The sequence below is a fragment of the Vipera ursinii genome, assembly GCF_947247035.1.
Source record: "Vipera ursinii genome assembly, chromosome: 3".
NCBI classification, from domain to species: domain Eukaryota; kingdom Metazoa; phylum Chordata; class Lepidosauria; order Squamata; family Viperidae; genus Vipera; species Vipera ursinii.
The window spans coordinates 61,290,159-61,314,713 of record NC_139516.1 but is presented as its reverse complement, the minus strand read 5'-3'; the positions used below and the strand labels follow the sequence as shown (position 1 = coordinate 61,314,713).

General features: G+C 36.3%; 1 protein-coding gene across 2 annotated transcripts in view; it reads left to right on the top strand.

Annotated features, from left to right (window-relative positions):
* Window positions 1-24,555, top strand: part of FAF1 (Fas associated factor 1) — a 222,531-nt gene that overhangs the window by 159,298 nt on the left and 38,678 nt on the right. For both annotated transcript variants that reach the window (XM_083359601.1, XM_083359602.1), the window contains exons 14-15: window positions 4,917-5,053; window positions 6,608-6,696. In XM_083359601.1, the coding sequence (XP_083215727.1) occupies window positions 4,917-5,053; window positions 6,608-6,696 (226 nt within the window). The remainder of the gene's footprint in view (window positions 1-4,916; window positions 5,054-6,607; window positions 6,697-24,555) is intronic.

Genomic DNA, 24,555 nt, shown 5'->3' with positions numbered 1-24,555 from the left:
GAAGACCTTTCATCTCACTTTGTGGTTTCCACATACCAGTAATGGCCAACTAGCACATCATCATGTAATTACTCTAACCTTTGAACTATTTGTTAACCACATCTGATTATTTACTAAAAAGTTAGTAACTTCCATATTAGGATGACATATTTTATTTAAATAAAGCCAATAACACAAAATTGACTCATTTTTGTTCTCAAACTTTAATAGTTGTCAGAATCATATTCACTTTGGAATCAAGGATTTTTATTTATCATTCTAGATTTCTGAATCGTAGATAGTTTTTTTATTAATAATATGAAAATTAAGTGTTGTGATTCTGTTTTGGATGTTGATATCAAATGCTTTTCATCCTGTGACATTTTAATGCCGTTTATCTTTTCAGATAGATTTACCTTCTAAAGCATGGGACAAAAAGGCTTATGCTCATCAGGTAGTTTTCAGATCAGTTGTTACCTAAAATATTATCCTAAGGCATAAGAAAATACACGATTTAAGTTGCCTTTCATGAACATAATTAAGAATTAATAAGCCTCTGCTAGTGGCTAGTCCTCAGAATTTCCACTGTTTTGCCTTTTGTGACCTGTGTTATTAAAAGTCCATTATTTTTACAGACTTTATTAAATTGGATCTTATTAAAGCATTCTATATTTGCATTTGGTCTTTCATAATTCATTATTATTATGACATTTACTTTTTACCATCAGATCTGAAAACATATCATAAGCTACCCTTTTCTCTTGAAAGAAATGCTAATTTCAAACAGTCCTCTAATGGAAGTGAAAAGCTTTATCAGTTTTTTCATTTATTCAAGATCGTGTTAAGAATACTAATGTCAGACTTCAGTATGATAATGGATGAAAGCTTTTTTGTCAAAAGCTTAGAATTAGTGTTTTTCAGAACATACTAGTAAGTATGAAAGTGAAGGGAACTAGTACAATCTTCAAAAACATGACTTCTTGATATGTATTACTTCTTTCACTAATTAATTACTGAAAGTTATATTAACATATTTCTATATGCAAGCTGTTCATCTACAACTTTTGGTGTGTGTGTGTGTGTGTGTGTGTGTGTGTGTGTGTGTGTGTGTGTTATTTTTTACAATGAACTTCTGAAATGTTATGTTATTGATTCTTGCCAAAGAGAGTTCAATCTTCAGTACCCATTCTTATGGACCTCAAAATCATCATATCTATAAGATTATACCTTAGAGGAGAGGGGAAAAAATCCTCTTGCAACCTAAAGAATAAAAGTGATTGATTAATCGATTTTGATTGATTTATTAAATTTATATGCCACCCTTCTCCCTAAGGACTCAGGGCGGCTCACAACAATAAAAAATTAAGAAATATAAAGTACAAAAATTAAAAAAGAATTAAACAATAAATATGATAAATACATAACAATTTAACCTGATAAAAGCCTAATTTAAAACATAATCAGTCCAGACCCGCTTGTTGAAATAACCAGGTCTTCAGGTCATGGTGGAAGGACCGAAGGTCAGGGGCCGTGCACAGCTCCGGAGGCAGTTCATTCCAGAGGGTCGGCGCGCCCACAGAGAAGGCTCTCCCCCTGGGGGTCGCCAGCTGGCATTGCCTGGTCGACGGCACCCTGAGGAGGCCGACTCTGTGGGAGCGAACCTGGCGATGGGAGGTTGACAATGGCAGCAGGTGGTCTCGCAAGTACCCCGGGCCTAAGCCATGTAGGGCTTTAAAGGTTATTACCAGCACCTTGAATCGCACCGGGAGGGTAACCGGAAGCCAGTGCAGCTCGCACAGGAATGGTGTAACATGGGAGTATCGAGATACTCCCATAAGCACCCGTGCGGCCGCCTTTTGCACCAGTTGAAGCCTCCGGGTGCACTTCAAGGGCAGCCCCATGTAGAGAGCATTGCAGTAATCCAGGCGAGAAGTGACGAGGGCATGGGTAACCGTGCATAGGGCATCTCGGTCCAAAAAGGGGTGCAACTGGCGCACTAGGCGAACCTGTGCGAAGGCCCCCCTGGTCAGAAATATAGTACTGGTTTTAATCTCCACTTGATTCTTATGAGGCATTTTTGGAACACATTTCAAACAGTGCCTAAAGATTTAAGTATATAATCTTTACCAAAAATGGTATTACTTTCTGTCTATGAAGGAAAAACTTTACACTAAAGATTTTCAGGTTTTACCACTCAGTCCAGTCCCTATTTAATAGCTTTACTCAGGATATAGGGCCATAGAATAATAATCCTTAATAGATTAGGTTTTTTTATCCAAACTAGCTTAGCTATGGCTTTTGGCCTTTTGAAATTTAACTCAGTGCCAGTACCACTTCCTTTGGGCATGGGAGTTGCGCAGATAGTTTAAACTGGAGTTTGAGAAGTGGATTCAAGAATCACACAAGCGTTAATGCTAGAATTGTCATGTATGAGCTTAGCGATTTTTCTCCTCCTTTCAAAATGAGTCATCCGAGGAGATGGCATGAAGATGCATTCTGTTCAACATCTGAAGATACCAAATCAAGCTTTGCTTTTAGCCTTGTACTTTTCTCCACTGTGGTATCATTTTGCTTTTGCACATAAAGAAATAACTATTTGAATTTAGTGGGGTCATCTTAATTTATTGAAATATCAGTTGGTTTCTGCATTGTTACTGCTCCTGTTACAGAATTAGGAATAAACAGAATGCCAAGAAAAGTGGTGGGCTGTTGCCCAAGTAAGAAACTTTCCTTTAAAAAGGAGATGCAGATATACAGTATTTTCCAAATAATATGGATCTGTTGTTTCGGTTACTGTCCTCCATCTCTTTTGGTTTGGATTTTAAGAATAAATCAGAAAAGACATTGAGAGCATTTTGTATTTTTTGTTAATGTAGAGCTAGGTAATAAAAAAACAGTGAAATATTATTCATCTATATCCCATTAATTTTCCAAGTTCATAGAAACATAGAGCCATTTGGACCATCAAGTCCAAACCTCTAATTGGTACAGGAATCCAAACAAAAGCATTCTTGAGAGGTAATTGTCTGACTACTTTCTAATTAGGAAAGGGAATTACCTCCTTCAGTAATCTGAGTTTCACGTTGCTTTTACCACTAGAAGGTTTTTTTTTCCCCTTTTTTGGGTTTCATTTACCAATATCTGTAACTTAATACAGGTATTCCTTGACTTACAACAGTTCGTTTAGTGACCGCTCAAAGTTACAACAGCTACTGGAAAAAGTGACTTATGACCATTGCAGCAGCCCCATGGTCACGTGATTTACATTTGGAAGCTTGGCAGGCGGTTCATATTTATGATGGTTGCAGTGTGCCAGGGTCATGTGATTCCCTTTTGCAACCTTCTGACAAGCAAAGTCAATGGGAAAGCCAGATTCACTTAACAACCTAATTTAACTAATTTAACAACAACAGTGATTCACTTAACAAACATGGCAAGAAAAGTGATAAAAATGGGACAAAACTCACTTAACAAATTTCTCACTTAGCAACATTAATTTTGGGCTCAATTATGGTCGTAAGTTGAGGACTACCTTTATCATTATTCAGTATCCTCCTCTCTGGAATGATAGAGAGCAGGTGTTCACCTTCTTGCCTATGATACCCTTCAGCTGTCTGAAAATTACCTTTAAGCCATCTTTTCTCAGTTCTCAGTCTTTCCCTCTCTCTCCTCATAAAACCACTCATTGTATTTCTTTGCATTTCTTCCAGTTTTTCTAAATAATCTTACAAACCTGTTACCCAGAAATGTCGACAATACTTGAGGCACTGTATACTAATCAATGCAAAATATAGTACATTTCCCATATTTGGAAACTGTTACAATGGCACAACATAAAATTTCTTCTCCTTTAAGCAGCGGCATCACATCACTAATTCATATTCAGTTTGTGATCCCCAAAGTATTTTTAGTACCCAGGAATTCCACTTTCTATATTTCTGCATTATTTTGTTTCCTGAGTGTATAACTTTACATTTATCTCTTATTAAATTTCATTCTGTTATTTTCAGCTCATTCCTCTAACCTAGTAAGATCAACTTGAATTTTGTTTCGGTCGTCTAAAATATCAGCTGTCCTGCCCGGTTTTATGTCAACTGCAAATATGATAACCATTTCGTGGTTATCCCATCAGAATTGGGTCCTCTGTCAAAGCATAGTTGAAAACAATATATGTACATAGTATTTGCACAGTCTACTAAGGAAGTTATCAAATAAAAAAGGGATGACTTTGGTTTGGAAAGACATTACTTTTACAAATATAATAATTGAATAAGCTACAAATGAGCTACAAATATTGATTAATAATTGAATAATCTCTAGATGATTGGCATCTAATACTGTAATTGGTTTCAAGTTGGTTACCCATCAATAGTTTTATGATAAGCTGTAGAATTTTCTCATGAATTGACTAATTTTTGTTTTCCTTGGTTTATGTTATGGTTCTATTTTGTTTCCTTCTATCTTTTGAAGTTGAAGGTTTTCAGCAATGTAAGTTAAAAATTGACAGAAGGATCATACTAATCCACTAGGTCTCAATTGTATCCAACTATTAAATCTGGGAGTGTAATTGGTACAGAGCTATGACTGTTCCCCCAAAGAATGTAACAAAATTTAGATGTTAAGTGAACAATATAAAGAAAATAGTATGGCTTAATAAAATAGGTATGTTGCAGCACTGAAAAAAAAAGAAAGGGTGGAGGTGGATGATGCCTAGGGATAGTAGTAAGATTAGGAGAATCCGTAGAAAATAGTCTGCGGTATAAAAAGAGAAAAAAGTGGGGGCTGCTGTTAACAACAAATGAAGTCCTGTATTTTCTTGAAAGTAAGCTACAATGTACTGCATATATTTTTGCTGTGAAATTATGGAAGTTATAAGATGTGTATGTGTGTAGATATTCAAAATGAAATGAATACGGTAAAATATTCCTATTTTTCAGGTTTCTAACAATGTGCACAAGACACTTTGGCAGTGTTATAGCCCAAACTATTCGGACTCAGAAGACAGATCAGTTTCCATTGTTCCTTATTATTATGGGAAAACGATCGTCAAATGAAGTGTTGAATGTAATACAAGGTACAGTCTATGTATTCTGCTTGATGCATGTTTTGTGTTGAAACTTTGAGCTGTATTTGCATCAATTACACTTGTATTCAAGTATATAAATTCTCCTGGAATATAGTTTATATTCTTATATTAACAAAGTTGTGCAGATAAAATGAAAAAATGGTGAATTTATCTTATGCATCTGATTAAAACTAATGTAGCATAGTAATGTATGAAAGCTTACAAGCTTTACAAGCTTTAAGCTTGTAAAGTTTACACCTAATGGTGCTGCTCAACAAAAAAAGTAAGACAAATTGGCAAATGTTATACTGCAGCTGATTTTTAGAAGTAGGTCTCATGATTAATCTTAGTTACCTGGAGAAGTTACTACTGTATGTCACGTTCAAAAACTTACCCTCTTGTTCTAATAACTTGAGTGTGAGTAAGGAACTTCACCTCCCAAACTTATTCTCCCCTTCTCTCCTTTTCTCCCTCTCCCTCTCTCCCATTAGGAGGAAAGCACACACAGAGTGGGGATAGCTAACCTTTTGTGGTTGATCTCACTCTCATAAAAATAACTGTATGAGTATTCATAGCTCTATAGATATTTCATTGATATTCATTGATTTTTAAACGATATCAGATGTTCCTGCAGGATCTCTACCATCCCTATGTTGAAATTCCAAAAAAAATATATCCAGAAATAATTGAAGGAAAAAACTAGACTTATATTCAATCAGTCAGTTTGATGCTTTGTAATATAATATCCAGAGTTTTCTCTTGATCTCTTGATATTTACTTATAAATCACTTACATTTTACAATACTTTTCTAGCAACTGGAATATTGAAACTTTGTAGTAATGTACTTCCATATTCTCCACTGAAAACTGAATATTGCTGTATTGATGGGTTAAAATCACAGTGAAAAGTATTGCAGAGGTTGAAACCAAGATTCATTATGCAGTGGAATAGAGCTGTTGAATTTCTTTATGTATTTCAAATCTCCTTACATTAGCAATGTAATCAAGAAGTAATAAGCTAACAAATACAGTAGTGTCCAGTTAAGGGGGAAATGGGCTGTTCATCGTTATATATATTAGCAATCTTTGAATTAATGAATGACAGAGGTTATTCTGAGGGCTGTTAGTTGTAAATATTAGTATTTAAATTCAATATAAATATCAAAAATAGATATGTCAAAAGATCTTGTGTTAACATCTAGAGACATACTATGATTTTTTTTATGACAGTCTGAAAAAAATGTTTAAAAATAAAAATCTCCCTCTTTCCTCCTTATTTAACCCTAGTTTGAGATCATGACTTGGCTATTATTGCTGAAATGAAGATGAAATAGAAATTACAATTAAACTAACTTTTTCATTTAGATTCACATTTACTACTGGAAACTTTCAGAAACTTTAAAATATAAATTAAATGACACTAATATAAAACTAATTGCATTTTCTTTTCATGACTTATGAAAAAAAATGTAAGATATTATTTTTGGATTATTTCTAAAATAACTTTCTGAGTTTTTAAAATAACTTTAATATTATGAAGGTCGTGTCCTTCTTTGTTGCTAGGAAACACAACAGTGGATGAGTTAATGATGAGGCTGATGGCTGCAATGGAGATCTTCAGTGCTCAACAACAAGAAGACATAAAAGATGAGGTGAGACCTGGACATCACTACAGACAGCTATTGAATTTAGAGTAAGGGCCTTCCTAGACAATTAAAAATGCTGGATTCTATATTTGTGCTGTTATCTGTATTAGCACTAATTCAGTATCAATTACATATGGCGTAATTGATGTTAAGAAAAATAGAATGGCTTAATTTTTAATATTTGTTTAAAGAAGAAGATTGGAAGGTTGTTCCTATATAAGTGAAAGAAACTCACAATAACAAAATAATTTATTCTGTCCCTCAGAATGCTATCCATCAGATCATTCTTAAGAATACTGCTCTGCCTCCATATAAGATTTGAGAGAGAAGTAAAATGAGATCAGGATTTACATTTACTTCTCCTGCAATATCCATATTTATGACATGTAATATCAACTTTGAAGATAGTTAAATTTAAGGATTTGATCACACATTCTGTGTAATAAAATACCCCTAAGTTTCACAGCCTTTCAAATCAGTTGTAAATACTGTTTTGAATATTACAAAAATGAGCAATCCTTGCAGGAAGGAAAGAATTTGTAAAACAATCTTAGAAAACTTTACATTTATTGTAGTAGAAAAATTATCTGAAAATACCAACTATGAACTTAACTCATATTTTTTGAATGAAAACTTACTGAAACATCTAATTGTTGTTTTTTTTTTTTGTAAATTTTTATTAAATTTATTATTTAAAAACATTGGACACAGTACCAGCGAGCTGACAAACCTTTTTGTCTACAATGTTTAAATATATATATATACATGTATATATGTACATCAAAAATACACTTAAATACACTTAGATTACAAATCGGTGAAATACCACAATATTTAAAACAGTGAGCTAGTCTGTAAAACCTAATAGAGACCTTTCTTTTTATCCATCCAAAGATACAATTTGTTCCAAATTCTATAATAGTCTGATTGATCTTTATTCTTTAATTCCAAAGTTAATTTGTCCATTTCAGCGCAATCCCAAATTTTCCTAATAACCTCTTTTTGTCCTGGGATCTCATTCTTTTTCCATTTTTGCGCAAATGATATTCTAGCTGCTGTGATAATATAGATCGTTAAGTATAGCACATCTTTAGGATATTTTTCTTTCGTGATTCCCAACAAGAAAAGTTCTGGACTAAACTCCAGATCTTGTTTCAATATTTCTTTCAGCCAAATCCAAATCATTCTCCAAAATGTTTGTGTTTTACTGCAAGACCACCACGTGTGGAAGTATGTGCCTATCTCTTCAGAACACTTCCAACATTTGGGAGATGCTGTTGTGTACATTTTTGCTAAGCGGGCTGGGGGAAGATGCCATCGGTAAAACATTTTAAATAAATTTTCTTTATACGATGAGGCCAGTGTTATCCTTTTATTCCTATCCCAAATTGTTTGCCAAGTATCTCAGTCGATGTTATGTCCTAAATTGTTAGCCCAGGTCAACATGGGGTCTTTCACTTGCTCTTCAAACAGCTTATATCCCAAAAGTAATTTATAAAAATTCCTTATTTGTTTAGAGTCCGGTCCCAATAATATTTTGTCCAATGCTGTTTCAGAGGTATATATCCCCCATTCATTTTTATCCTTCCTAAATCTCGATTGGATTTGTAAGTAGGCCCACCAATCGAGTTTTATACCTTGTAATTCTAGTTCATTCCTAAGTTTCAATTCCCCCTCCTCATTCAGAATATCCTTGTATGAGATTATGTTACCCAAATCAAACAGATTTGGGTAAACTATCGCTTCAAGGGTGGATAGCCAGACCGGTATTTTGGTGTAATTGTGAGATCTAATTTTTTTCCAAGTATTAAGTAGCGCTTGCCTGATCCGGTGTCTTTGAAAATGCGAGAAAAGACCTTGTTTCTCCGTCCATAGGAAAGCATGCCAGCCATATTGCAAATCATGACCCTCTAAAGTTAATAGTCTTCTATTTCTCAAGATTACCCATTCTCTAATCCAGCTCAGGGCCGCGGCGTAGTAATATAATTCCCAGTCTGGCAATCCAAAACCCCCATTTTCCTTCGTGTCTTGTAAATATTTCAATTTAATTCTTGGTTTTTTCCCCTGCCAAATAAAATTTAGTGATAATTTATCCAAATTTCGAAAAAATTTAGAGTCGAGTTGAATTGGGATATTCTGAAACAGAAAGAGGATTTTAGGCAGAATATTCATCTTAATGACAGCGATTCTTCCCAATAATGAGAGTTTTAGGTTTCCCCATCTTTCCAGATCACCTTTTATTTGGTTCACTACATTATCATAATTATCCTTTTTGAGTGAAGTGCATCTAGCCGTAATGTTAATCCCTAGATATTTTATTTTCTTGACTATTTCTATATCCGTGATTTCGGCCAGATTACCTTTTTGTTTATTGGTCATATTTTTAACAATCATCTTGGTCTTATTTCTATTTATTCGCAGTCCGGCAACCTCACCATATTTAGATAATTCTTCCAATAGCTTTGGTCCCGTCTGACATGGATCCTCCATAATAAAAACCAGATCGTCCGCGAAAGCTTGCAATTTAAAGGTTTCCTTTTTAATGGTTAATCCTTTTATCTTTGGGTCGTTTCTTATAGTTCTCGTTAATACTTCAAGAGTCAATATAAACAGCAACGGTGATAGGGGGCAGCCTTGCCGTGTTCCCTTTTGAATTTGAAACTTGCTAGATGCTTCCCCATTAATAATTATTTTTGCTTCCTGATTGTCATAAATTGCCCTAATTATATTTATAAATTTTTCTCCCATATTCATAAAGCTAAGCTGTTGGCACAAAAAAGACCATTTAACATTGTCAAATGCCTTTTGGGCGTCTAAGAAAAGTAATGCCATCTGTTGTTCGCTATGTAATTCATAGTACTCCAATGTATCTAATATTATTCTAATGTTGTGCTTAGTGTGTCTCTTAGCGAGAAAACCATTTTGATCTGCGTGTATGAAATCATTCAGAAATCGTTTCAATCGTTCCTCTATAATTGATGTAAATATCTTGTAGTCCGAGTTAAGAAGTGATATGGGTCTGTAATTTTGGATTAATGTATGGTCTGTGTTATCTTTCGGAATAAGGGTTATGTTTGCCTCTAGCCAAGATTTAGGCGTCCTTGCGCCTTCTAATACTGCGTTAAATACCTCCACTAGGGGTTGAGCTAGGATATTTTGTAATTCTTTATAAATTTCTGATGGAAGACCGTCGGGTCCCGATGCTTTATTATTCTTTTGTGCATTAATAGCTTTTATCACCTCAGATAGTCGAATTTCCTCGTTTAACATATTTCTGGTATCTTCTGTGACCTTAGGTAGTTTGGCTCTTTGAAAATATTCCTCCATTTTCTCCACACTTGCCTGACTATCTTCTTTATATAAACGTTCATAAAATTCCTGGGCTATAATTTTTTTTTTTCCTCCTGGTGAAATATTCTCCCTTCCTCATCTCGTAGTTCGTGAATCCAGTTTTTCCCCTTTTGTTTTCCCAATTTGTATGCGAGCCACCGGCCCGGTTTATTTGCATTTTCAAAAAAATTTTGTTTCGTGTTTCTCAATTGTTGTGCTAATTTCTCTTTGTCTAGAATGTTAAGTTTGTGTTTAATCAGATCCATAGATTGCTTGATATTCTCTTTTTGTGGATCTTGTTGGAGTGTAACTTCTAAGCTCTTATATTCCTCTTCTAATCTTTCCCGTTGTTGTCTTTTCCCCTTATTTTTATGTACCATATATGCCCTCGCTACCCCTCTCATCATTGCCTTAGCTGTATCCCAATTGTTTTGTACTGAGGTGTCTATAGCTTTATTTTCCTTAAAGAAAAAACTTAGTTCTCTCTCCATCTTAGATTTGAATTCGTCTTCTTTTAAAATTGCTCTTTGAAGCGTCCATCTGGGTATTTTTTTGGAACCTTTCCAGATAAGTTTAATAGGATTGTGATCTGCCCAAGTACCTGTCGCTATATGTACCTCGTCTATTTCTGAACTAATTTCTTTCGTCATCCATACCATGTCTATTCTAGACCATGAGTTATGTCGGTTGGAGTAATATGTATATTGTCTAGCCTTACGATTTCTTTCCCTCCAGACATCTTGGATATTTAGTTCCTCAGCCAAGTTAAGAAAAGATCTCGGTAGAGTTCTTCTCTTCTTTTTCCTAAGCATCTTTCCCATATAATCCAAATTTATATCTAGGATAGCATTAAAATCTAATTGTTTTGATGAGCATTGCTATTTTTTGGCAAATTTTTAAATGGGAAAACTATACTTTGCCAATTAAATGTATGTTACTGGGATAATTGCCTTACTAATTAAGCATCTACAATTAAAAGTAACTCTTTCTTACTACTATCCATTAACAATAAGGTGAGACTTAATTTACAGGAACCCATAGAAGATTGATCATTGCCTGGGTCAACAATGCACTAGATGTTCCTGGACATCTGGTGACAAATGGAATACAGGACTGTGGGCTAAGCAGCTAGGGCCACCAAGTGTAGGTCTGCTAAAAGAAAAGTTGTTTACCCATTGCAAATATACAAAGACTGAAAACAAAGAATGCTACTGAAAGATTGAATGAACTGTTATTACAAATCAAGTCCCAATGAGAAGAGGATTTCTGAAGACAATGCACAGTTCTGGAAAGAACAACATCTAGAATCAGAAATAACAGAACAGAGGCTAGCAGATCAACACTTTTATAATACAAAACAAAACATTCACAGAAGAAGAATTGGAAGAACTGCAGAAGATCTACCCAGGGCAAGGAAACTGAAGCCTCACCAGAAGTAACTCACACTGTACAGACAAACCATGGGGAGTTGGTAGTAGATGAAACTAGCATAGCTATTCATTCATTCTCATTCCCAACGAAGTCACTGTTTCCTCTGCCTTCTCCTCGGAAAGAACAAATCCCTCTAATTAAAAAGCAAAAGGAATTGAAACAAAAAAAATGAGCATCTAGAACAGCACAAAAACAGAAGAAGAATGTTGCCTGCGTTGAAGCTTGTTTGAAAGCTAGCACAAGTATTAAAATATTGTAATATGAAATATAAGCACCAGGCCACTGCAAGAAGCAAATCAACTAATACATAGCACAACTTTATAGGTAATGACCTATAAAGCCCTAAATGGCTTGGGTCCGGACTATCTAAGGGAACACCCGCTGCCGGCATCATCTTCCCATCGTCCTGTGCGCCCCCACAGGGAGGGCCTTCTCAGGGTACCGCCGGTTAATGAATGCCAGCGGGTTATTCCCTGGGGAAGGGCGTTCTCTGTGGGTGCGCCTGCCCTATGGAACCAACTACCCACAGAACTTAGGACTGCCCCCGACCTTCGCTCATTTCGCCGGGACCTGAAAACTTGGCTCTTCGATTTGTTTGGTCCAGACTGTGGGGTTGTTAATTTAACTGGGTTTTAGATTTACTCTTGGGGCTTGAATTTAATTTAATTGTTTTATTTGTTTTTAATTTTTTGTATTCATGGTTTTAACTGCCCTGTAAACTGCCCTGAGTCCTACGGGAATAGGGCGGTATACAAATCCAATAAAATAAATAAATAAATAAAATAAACTACAGTTAAAACTGAATATCTTGGATGCAAAATCAACAAATACAAAAGAAGTCAGTGTACCACCAAAATGGAAGATCAGATTGAAAATAAGATCAGCAGGTTAAGATCAGCCTAGAATAATTGAAGGAGAAGAAATTGCAGGGGTGTCAAACTGGCGGCCCACAGGCCAGATGCATCACATACTGGCCACGCCCACCCCAGCTCCGCAAAGGCAAAAAACATCACGATACATCACGTGATGCAAAGGAGTTTGACACCCGTGACCTAAAGGAAAGGAAAGCAAGGAAGCACTAGAAATAAAAAGAGCAAATAACAGCTGTAGTCAAGAAGTTCAGCAGATAGAAAGCCTGAGTTGCACACTATAGGCAGAATTTCCAATTTCAGTTGAATCAGAAATGTTTCTACCAATCCTCAAGAACCCATAAGGAACCAATCAACACTTGACAAAGAAGAAATGGTGCGATTCTGAGTATCATTATGGGACAACCCCAAAAATACAACAAACAGCAGCTTGAATAGAGGAGGGGGCTACAAATAAAAAAGAAGCTGAAATGTAAGAAGTTGTAATAACAGCAAAAATGGTAAAGAAAAGATTAGGGAAGGTCAACAATTGGTCAGCATCAGGTGAAGATAAACTGCATGGTTTTTGGTTGAAACATCTGGTTGGTCTATATACACACATTGCCAAGCAATTAACATCAAACTATACAGAGGTGAATTTGAAGATTGATTAACATCTGGCAGAATCTACCTGGTATAATGAAAGATTTAACAAAAGAGGTAGCCCCAGGCAACTACAGGCCAATTACTTGTTTACCAACAGCTTTCAGATTGCTAACTGAGGTTATAGTTGATGCAATCCAACTGCATCTAGTTGAAAACACTCTTTCAACTAAGCAGAAAAGAAAATGCCCAAACAGCAGAGAAGCAAAAGATCAGTTCCTAATTGACAAAATGATTTTATAAAATTGCAAAAGAAGGAAAACCAACTTGAATGTTGATTACAGAGAAGCATTTGAGTCCCTGCCATATGATTGGATAATAAAAATGCCTAGAAATAACAGGAGTCAGTACACACATTGGGAGTTTTGTGCAAAGATCAATGGCACATTGAAGATGTAATTGCTGGTCAATGTGATAGACTGGGAGAGGTTAATATCAAGAGAAGGATCTTTCAAGGATACTTACTATCAGCACTATTACATTGATTCAATGTAACTCTCAACACTGAACGGTTCATGGCTATCACACATCAAAAATATCTGCCAGGCTCTCCCACCTCTTTTACATCTGAAGTTATGTGGAAAAACACCATCTCAAATAGAATCACTACTCAGCACTGCCCATGTACAGCCAAGATATTGCAGTGGAATTTGGATTAAACAAAGGTGCCACCCTTACCATCAACAGGAAAAATAATGAACACTGAAGGAGTCAAGATGCCCTATGGAAATAACATCAAGAGTGAATGAAGAAGATCACTATAAATGCATGGGCATTCTTCAGGCTGACAACATTAAGCAATCTGAACTCAAGAAGAATGTTAGAAGTGAATACACCATGAGAGTGAAGAAGATCTAAAAGTTCAAACTCAGTGAAGGAAAAAACATCAGTGCAAATTAACACCTGGGCAATTCCAGTCATTAGGAACAGAGCTGGAATAATGGACTGGACTCATGCAGTCCAATAAAGGTCCTGGATAGGAAGACCAGAAAAATAATGACAATGAAACATACCCTTCATTCTCACAGTGACATGGACAAACTCTACTTTAAAAGGAAAATAGGTGGGTGTAGAATTTTGGAAGTACACGAGACAGTTGAAGAAGAATAAAGGCTATTGGAAAAATATCTGAAGGACAATGAAGCAACTAGTATACTATCAAGGGTTACTGAATACTGGAGAGACCAAACTCGCATTTAAGAAATACCAAATGAAGACTAGAAAAGACACATAGCAAGACAAAGTATTACATGGCCAATACACACACACACACACACACACACTAGCAGGCAAAGCAGATAACAAGAAGACCTGGCAAAGGAAAGTTAAAGAAAGAGACAGAGGAGCTAATTGTGGCTGCATTAGATCAAGAACAAATTCATACAAAACCAGAATTGAGAAGATAGCAGCAGCCAGTAGGTGCCACCTCTGCAAAGAAGCTGAAGAAACCGACCAGCTGGTTAGCAGCTGCAAGAAAATTGAACAGACTGACAGCATGACAAACTAGCAACAATGATGCATGGGAAGATCTGCAAGAAATACTATTTGCCTGCAGGCAAGAACTGGTGGGACCATAAAATAGCCACGGTAATAGGAATTGAAGAAGCTAAAGTACTTTGGGACTTTAAAATTGAAACAGACAGGCGCCTGCCACCTAACACAGGTCAATAAGAAAGACAAATAAGTCTGGATAGTAGACCTGGAGATAGCAGAAGAAAAAAGAAAGAACTGGAGAAGATCATAAAATACAAAGACCTGTATATAGAAATAGAATGACTGCGGCAGAAGCAAGCAAAAGTAATACCAATAGTAATTGTCACCTTGGGTGCAATCCCAAAACAAACAGAGCACCATTTAAACACCATCGTAATTGACAAAATCACCATCAGTCAGTTGCAAAAGGCAGCTTTACTTAGAAGCAACAATACCTTCAATACCAATAAACTTCCATATCTGATTAACCCAGGTCTTTGGGAAGGACTCAGGAGGTGGATAAAAATCCTGAATACACTAAACATCTGGTGACTCTGTGATTAACTATAATAATAAGTAACTACTGTAGAGATTTATTTCATGCAGACTATGATGAGCAAGTAAATGATAAAGGTTCACCAAAAATGCAAGTGTTTCAATTATACAAATAAAGCCACATACACAACAATGAAGTGGTTATCTGTTACTTTATTAATTGAGAGTGACATTTACAAGTAATGAAGTACTTAGTTAGGATTTCGCAATAATAGGTGTGTTCCTATTTAAGATTATTGTTATCCTGGATGTACAGTAGAAACATTGATTGACAGTAATGTACTAAGCATCTTATTCATCCATCTAAGTCGTATTTCATTATATAATCATTGGAATATATGTCATCTGTTTATATAGCAATGCTGCCTATTTTCTATCTGACAGAATGAACATCAATTTTATTTTACATTCTCAGAAAATTTAGCCATGAGCGTTACACAATTAAACTAGTTACATATGATAATTCAATATTTTTATTACCGTTTTTCAACAAGTTACAAACATATACAGACAAAAACAGAAACAAGTATAATATATAGTTAGATAAAAATTACTGTAGATAAAAATAATTGGTGGCCCTACCTAAATGTTAACCTCTTGGAATTAGGTTTATAAAGCAACATCAGTAAATCTTTCTAACCCAATCCAGAAACTTAAGGGTGGGGGGGGAAATAATTTATAACATAACATTTTTTATCTTATACAGGTAGTCCTCGACTTAATAGCAGTTTGTTTAGTGACCATTCAAAGTTACAATGGCACTGAAAAATACGACTTATGACCATTTTTCATAGTTATGACCTTTGCAGCATCTCCATAGTCATATGAGCAACATTCAGATTCTTTTCGACTGGTTTATAAATATGAACCTTTGCTGTGTCTCAGGGTCTTGTGATCACCTTTTGCGACCTTCTGACAAACAAAAGTCAATGGGGAAGACAGATTCACTTAATCAGATTACTAACATATCAACTACAGTGATTGACTTAGCAACTGTGGCAAGAAAAGTCATAAAATGGAGCAAAACTCAACAAATGTCTCGTTTAGCAACAAAAATTTTGGGCTTCAATTATGGTGATAAGCTGAGGACTACCTGTATTATTGTTTCTTATTTCTGTATAACTTACTGGATGGGATGATTGCAGACCTTTTTATGGCAAAGTGGTTAGAATTCAGTATTTCAGGCTAATTCTGCCCACTGCCAGCAGTTCAGTCCTCATCGGCTCAAGGCTGACTCAGCTTTCCATCCTTCCGAGGCCAGTAAAATGAGGATCCAGATTATTGGGGGTGATAGGTTGATTCTGTAAACCACTTAGAGAGTGCTGTAAAGCATTATGAAGCAGTATATAAGTCTGATTGCTATTGCTATTATTTTCACATAGTACACAATTCAGCCATGAATTATGACATCCAGGTGCTTTTTGCAACCCCTGTTAACCTGAACATGAAGTTCCAACCAGCCAACTAGTCTGTCAAGTCTTTGGCAAGCTATCAGCCATTTCATTTACACTGGAAATACAATAAGAGATACTTGACAGTTAACAAAAGCATGCCGTCTCTCACTGAATTCCATATTTAGAATTTTTGATGAATGCATTAGGTTTTTCTCCCTCTCTAAATGTCATTAGAGAGCTATAATTCTCTACCGTAGGTAAAATAACATGACAAATATAATGCCTAACAGCCCAATCTGTGCTCTGTGTACTTAAGAAGAGGCGTTGGCATGTGAAACATTTTTTTAGTGGCGTGCTGGTTCACATGTAACACTTTTTGTAAATCTTGTTCCTAACATCTCCTGTTTAAATAGCATTTTTTTCTAGCACAGGTCTTAATGCATTTACATGAACTTTCTTTCAAAATGTGACAATAGCAAGCAGGATACAGATTCCGGTTTCTATTATTGTTTTCTTAATAACTACAGTAAGTCATCATAAACCACAAGATAAACAGAAAATTCTTCTGAGAGTTTTAGTATGTTTTTTAAGGCAAGACATAGAGCTTTTAGAGGAACAAAAGATATTTGGGGTGTATAAGACACGCACACATATACACACACACAAAAGGATACAAAGTTTAAATCTTGGGATTCTGTTTTTGAAGACTTAAAAATCTTCAAACATAATAACTATTGGCAAGTCATCAGCATAACATTTAATATTTAATATGAGATCATCTAACAATAGTTATTAGACTACAGGACTGTACTTTCTTTTGTCTGCAGTTATAATTTATCACTGGATGAAACAAAAATCTCTCTCTCTCTCTCTCTCTCTCTCTCTCTCTCTCTCTCTCTCTCTCTCTCTCTCTCTCTCTCTCTCTTTCTCTCTCTCTCTCTCTCTGCTAATGGTATAATTGGATTATGCCATAAAGATTACAATAAAATGTTAGCCGTGGAATATGTATCTAGTTAAAAACTTACATTTACCGTAAGACTAAGTGATGAGATTAATCCCTATCATTTTCCTAACCTTTATCCCCCAGATGCTCTCAGCCACTTTGCCAAGAGGGAGAGGCATATTTCAGCACAAAACATGGAATCGTAGCCATCCACAATTTTTTTTTCATTTCTAAAAAGGCCTATGAAGAATTTAAGAGTAATCTTGAAAGTTTTTATTTTTAATTTATTTTAAAATATTATAGGCTGCCCCTCTTACAAATTGTGACTCTGGGAAGCATATCAACATAAAGTAAATAAAAACCTCAAAAGAAAAATGAAAATAATATCCATACAAAACTAAGAAGAAAATCTGTACAAAATTAACGCAATCAAACAACAAACCCCTCCCCGTGTGTGTGCATAAGTAGTCCTTAACTTACGATCACAATTGACCCCAAATTTTCTATTGCTAAGCATGATAGTTGTTAAATAAATTTTTCCCAAATTTAGGGACCACCTGTTTCCTCTAACATCTGGCCAGACAATTTGATCCTGCCTGGTGGGTCCACTCTGGGTTCCATTGATTAAAAAATTAACATCTATATCCTGATGTCCCTCACTCTGCTGTTATTTAGAACAGGGCTTTTCAACCAGTGGTACGGGTACCACCTGTGGTACATTGGCACCTGGCAGGTGGTACGTGATCATCCTGGAAAGGTAGTGGGGGAGGGGAATGAGCTGAACCGGTGACAGCACCACACAAGCCTGACCGAGAGATGGCTGGAGCTGCAGGGCTGTCAGGGCTCAGCGGAAGCACCAGGATCAGCGCTTCTTTGGGGTTGTCAGGGCTCAGCGGAAGCACCAGGATCAGTGCCAGGCTCCAGCTGCAGCTCGGCGCTGATCCTGGCACTTCTGCTGAGCCCAGAAGAAGCGCCGATCAGCTGGAATGTTGCAGCATCTCCAGGGTCTTGTGATTTACATTCATATGCTTGGCAACTGATTCATATTTATGACGTTCACAGTGCCCCAGGGTCATGTGAAGTGACCAAAACCTGCTGCAACCACCCAGAAGATGGGGGGGGGATAAAAACCAAACACCCCCACCCCACCCCTGCTGCCAATCCTCAACAGAAATGCTTACAACAATGAAAACCTCGGACAGGGCAGGTGTCTTGCTTGGAGGGCACATTTTTCAGTGCCATTGTAACTTTTAACAGTCACCAAGCGAACTTTTGTAAGTCAAGGACTACCTGCACTTCATCACTTTTTTCCTTTTTCTTTTTTCTTTTTGGTCACGTTTTTGACACCTTGCTAGGCGACTGGTGGTACTTGGATGTTGCCATATTCTAAAAGTGGTACAATGGGTGAAAAGGTTGAAAAGCCCTGATTTAGAAGAATAGCCATGAAGACCTGGCTCTTCATCCAGGCCTTCACCAAGGGAGAATATAGAATATATCTTAATTTTTACGTTTTGTTGTAATTTCTTTGTTTAACTGCTGGGAGCTGCCCAGATTGCTTGAATCTGTCAACATGCAAGTTGAATATATTATATTAAAAGGCGTGGAACAATATTATTATTATATACACATAAAAACACGAAAGCATTGCTGCTGCCTTTATCTGGTGTTGGCCTTCATACACATCAAGTTCTTTCTAAGAACTTAGGATGTCATACTGTAGTATACTATGCAACATTATGCAGATTATAAAAAGCTAGTTGACTACTACTTTGTTTTTTTACATGAATGTTTTTTCCCAGAGTAAAAATTAAATAGTATTTCAGTACTGATTTAATTTCAATACTGATAGACAACTTGCATTATTTTGGTATAGATATCATGTATATTACAAGTATGGATTGATTAAAGATATCATATTTACTTGTGACATCTTCCTAGGGAAATAAATTGTGACACGTTCTTTTTATATGGGAATACAGTAATTAGGTGTGTGTGGAATTAGGTGAGGAATGAATATAGGTTGGCTACAAAGATGAGCATCTGGTAAATAAGAAAAACATAGAAGTGATTAGGTCATATAGAGAATAAATGATCAAATCACGGAACAAGTATATTAAATAAGAGTATATGAGTCAAGAGAGGAAGAGGAAGACCAAGAAAAATACGTCAGGGGTTTCAAACCCACGACGTCATGTGACGTTCACGACATATGACTTTTTTCCCATTGCTGGCAATGGGGTGGGCGTGGTTTCATTGTGACTCATCCAGCCCATGGGCTGGCAGTTTGACACCCTTGATATTTGTAGTAAGTGGGATTCTCAAAAGGAAAAAAGTGACAAATTTAAAAATTAAAATAAAGTGGTATATGAACATGATGGAACCAGGAACAGTTTGCAAGGGTAAAAGATACAGTGATGTATGATTAATGTTGTTGGTGAATCTTACTTACAGTTGCAAGAAAAAGTATGTGAACCCTTTGGGATTACGTGGAGTTTTGCATGAATTGGCCATAAAATGCGCTCGAAACGTCATGTAAGTCACAACAATAGAAAAAAACAGTCTGCTTAAAATAATACTACACAAACATTAGCTGTTGTCATGTTTTAATTGAACATAAGATGGAAACATTCACAGTGCAGGGTGGAAAAAGTATGTGAACCTTTAGACTTAATAACTGGTTGACCCTCCTTTGGCAGCAATAACCTCAACCAAACGTTTCCTGTAGTTGCAGATCAGACCTGCACAAACATCTGGAGTAATTTTGGACCACTCCTCTTCACAAAACTGTTTCAGTGTAGCAATATTCTTGGGATGTCTGGTGTGAATCGCTCTCTTAAGGTCATGCCACAACATTTCAATCGGGTTGAGGTCAAGACTCTGACTGGGCCACTCCAGAAGGCGTATTCTGTTCTGTTGAAGCCATTGTTTTGTTGAATTACTTGTATGCTTTGGGTCATTGCCCTGTTGCATCACCCATCCTCTGCGGAGCTTCAGTTGGCGGATAGATGGTCGTACGTTTTCCTGCAAAATGTCCTATAAACTCTGGAATTCATTTTCCCATCAATGACAACAATCCGTCCAGGCCCTGAGGCAGCAAAGCAGCCCCAAACCATGATGCTCCCTCCGCCATGTTTTACAGTGAGGATGAGGTTTTGATGGCTCACTCCTGGCTCCAATTAGCTCTTGGAGAAGTCATTAGGCTAGGGGTTCACATACTTTTCCCACCCTGCACTGTGAATGTTTACATGTTATGTTCAATTAAAACATGACAACAGCTAATGTTTGTGTAGTATTATTTTAAGCAGACTGTGTTTTTCTATTGTTGTGACTTACATGACGTTTAGAGCACATTTTATGGCCAATTCATGCAAAACTCCACGTAATCCCAAAGGGTTCACATACTTTTTCTTGCAACTGTATTTGTATTTTTACTTATTTTGTATTTTTTTACTCATATCTTTAATATTTTGTCAGTATTCCTTCCCTTCTGTATTCTGCATAGAAAGGGAATAGAGTGATGAAGAGACTTGCATATAACAAAACAAATAAAAAAGAAGGTTGAATCCTGCCTTAAGCAATTCTCAACTGGAATTCTATATTTTTCACAAAAATAATATTGCATTCATTGAGTCTTACTGCTTAAAACTACAGCTTTCTATCTAATGTGCTTGATTCAGAAGTGTTGCTTGGCTCTGTCTCAAATTAGAGAATTACAGTTTTAAATTGGGCCAGTTAGGTCATTGAGTGTAACCATTGCTCAGAACAGAAATCTGAATTAAAGAATCCACAAGAGATGGTTGTCTTATCTTCTGCTTAAGCGATAATGGGAAGCACACCAACTCATCTATTTGGGTAATTGTTTCACTGTTGAACTGCTCTTGTGATGAGAATGTTAAATTCAGATTCTGCCTTCCTGTAATTTAAATCCTTCATTCCCCATCCCATACTCTGTGACAATAGAGAACAGGTCTTGACCTTTTTCTGTGTGACATCCTTTCAGGTATTTAAAGAATGCTGTCATATCCTCCTTCATCTTCTCTTTTCAAAGCTAAATGTCCACAGCTTCTTTGATCTTCATATGACATTGTTTTTAGTCCTCTAATCTTCCTTATTGTCTTTCTCTAAACTGGTTACTTCTAAACAGAACTGGACACAAACTCGGTAATGCTGCATACGTAGATTTAATACCTGCTGTGATTTGGAAATGATGTTTATATTGATGCAGCTTATCGCATTTGTGTTTTTTGTAGCCATGTCACATTGCTGATTAATGTTCATTTTTCAGTCAATTACTATTCCAAGAAACTGCAGCTATAAACTGTTATATCTCAGCCAAGTATTCCCTAACTAATATCTGTGCATTTTCATTTTAGCTTCCTCAGTAAAGAACTATGCGCTTGTCTGTATTAAATTTCATTCATTACAATTCTCTAGTCTTTCAAGATCATTTATTATTTTATTTCTTCTTCTGGAACATTAACTAAGCCAGTTAGTTTTGGGATTCAGCAAATTTGGTAAAAGATTCCTTCAATCTGTTTAGCCAATTCGTACTGAAGAATGGAACTGAAATTTTGAGTGGCTCGATATGACACTGCAATATGCTGAAGAACCATTGATAGCCACTTTTTGAATATAGTTTTTAAATTGGGGATCCACTAAATTGCTATGGCATTTTGTCTATAAAAAAGGTAAAGGTTCCCCCGCACATGCGTGCTAGTCATTTCCAAATCTAGGGGCCAGTGCTCATCTCCGTTTCAAAGCCGAAGAGCCAGCGCTTGTCCGAGGACGTCTCTGTGGTCATGTGGCCAGCATGACTAGACGCCAAAGGCGCACGGGACGCTGTTACCTTCCCACCATAGTGGTCCCTATTTTTCTACTTGCATTTTTACGTGCTTTCGAACTGCTAGGTTGGCAGAAGCTGGGACGAGTAACAGGCGCTCACTCTGTTACGCGGCACTCAGGATTTGACCCGCCAAACTGCCGACCTTCTGATTGACAAGCTCAGCATCCTAACCCACTGAGCCACAGCGTCCCATTATTTTGTCTATGGCTTTCCCAAAATATAAGAAAGTTATTTGTTTTTGTTTGTTTGTTTGTTTGTTTGTTTTAGAAAAGAGGTAAGATTAGGCTGGCCATAATAATCAGTGGTGATTATTACTGCATTGTTATCAAGACACCTAACAGAGCAAATCTTTTTATGATTTCCTTTAAGATCTTCCCAAGTATTAATATCAGATTGATTAGCAACGAGGTCATCAATAAGCATTTATTCAAAGATAACATAAAAGTTTGGCCAGTCTATCAATAAAATTCTTTCACCCTTGAGTCAGGTTATCTAGCCCCTTATATTCATATTCACTTCAAGTAAATAACTCATCCATTGCTTTGTCTCCATCAGTCACACACTTACACCTGCCCTTCATGCTCTTCTTCATAGTTTCCTGGTGGAACACATCTTTTTGTTATCGTTTTGTCACTTTCACTGAGCAGCTGATACACTGATTTTTCTTTTATTGTCTTAGTTAAAGAAATCTAAAGAAGCCCTTTCTATGTTTCATTGCATCCCTTATAAATCTTAACTTGCTCTGGTCTTAAGGTTTCCTGATTCCTTCTCTACAATTCCAGCCTATCTCTTTGTACACTTCCTGCACCTTCTTTGTTTTCATATCCTCACTAAATTGTTTGTGCAGCTTCTTTTCTGCTATTCCTTTTTTTCTCTTCATCAGAATCGTATTTTGTGCATCTGTGTGTATCTCTGTGTGTGAAATTCCCATACATCTTGAATTCCTCTTTCCTACAGATTACCCCTTCCTGTGGAATGCAACTTGTCATTCTTTCAGTTTGTTAAAATGTGCTTTTTTGAGGTCTAAGACATACATTTCATTAGACCATCATTTATTTTAAAAGAGTTATAACTAAACCTTTCGCAATGTCATAGAGGTGATGGGAATGTTAAAAGAATTATTACTACAACGCTAGAAATTTACTCCCATCAGAAGAATAAGTCTGCAAAAGTTTGGATCCAGATGACCAAAATTCAGAATACTTGAACGTTACCTGCTGTCATAATGAATGGTCTTTAAGTTTTCAAAAACTGTTGTTTTCACTTCAGAAAATTAGAATGCCCCCTGTCCATGGAACCTTTCGGTCATAAAGCACTGGTAAGGTTTTTTTTTCCAGTTTAGTTACCATATTTTCCCAGAATTTTTTTACAATGGTAGCCATCATTTAAGCAGAATAATTGTGGACTTCATTAGTCTAATAGTTCGACAATGTTTTCCTGAGGAGCTAGGTCCTTGAGAGGATATTAGCTAGAGGCAATGACTGTTTATATCCATAGAGAAGCCAGTTTTAATGTTCTCTTTTTAAAAAATTGATAGTCATCTGAGTAAAATCTAGCAGAGAGTGCCAAGAGAAATAGCAGTCATGTATTATGCCTTTTGTGACTGAGGAGCATACAGTATTAAAAACACATTTCTACAACCTCACTGTTTACATTTGGCTTTTAATGAGACTGTTGATTGATGACTCTAGCATCACATGATGGGCAAGAACAAAGCATGAATTTGTCAAATACAAAACTAATGAGAAGAGATCCTTGATTAAATAATAGTATAACAATTCAACACACCTGCTTTGAGCCTCCCTTTGCGTTTTTTTTTCTTCTTCTTCCTTGCCCGAGGAGGAGACTTCTCAATGGATTACAGTAACACTTTTTGACAAGCTTATACAGGGTGGAGTTCCTATGTACTGCCAGGACCCATTTGGCGATATCTAGATAATGCATTCTTTTTATTTTTGCTGTCAAAATTTATTACTGTAAAAGCATTGACTGTTACACAGCTGGCTTGACTTGTTCTCATTTTTAAGTTAATTAACAGAAGGTTTGACAGTATTTGTTTTTCCTGTTATGCAACATTTGACCATTATGGCTTTAGGATAAGTTTCATGAAAAATATCCTGCATTCCTTGGGGGAAAAAAAACCTCTGCAAGTCCTTGCTGAAAATTTCTATTCACTTTAACTCCCCTCAGTTAATATTTCATTCTTTTGGCTGAAAATCTTGGTAAGGGCCTTTATTTTGAGATGTTCAGGTTTATTCACTGGGGAAAATACTCATAATCATAATAGTAAAGTTGGAAGGGACCTTGGAGGTCATCTAGTCCAACCCCCTGCTCAGGCAGGAAACCCTATACCATTTCAGACAAATGGCTGTCCAGTCTCTTCTT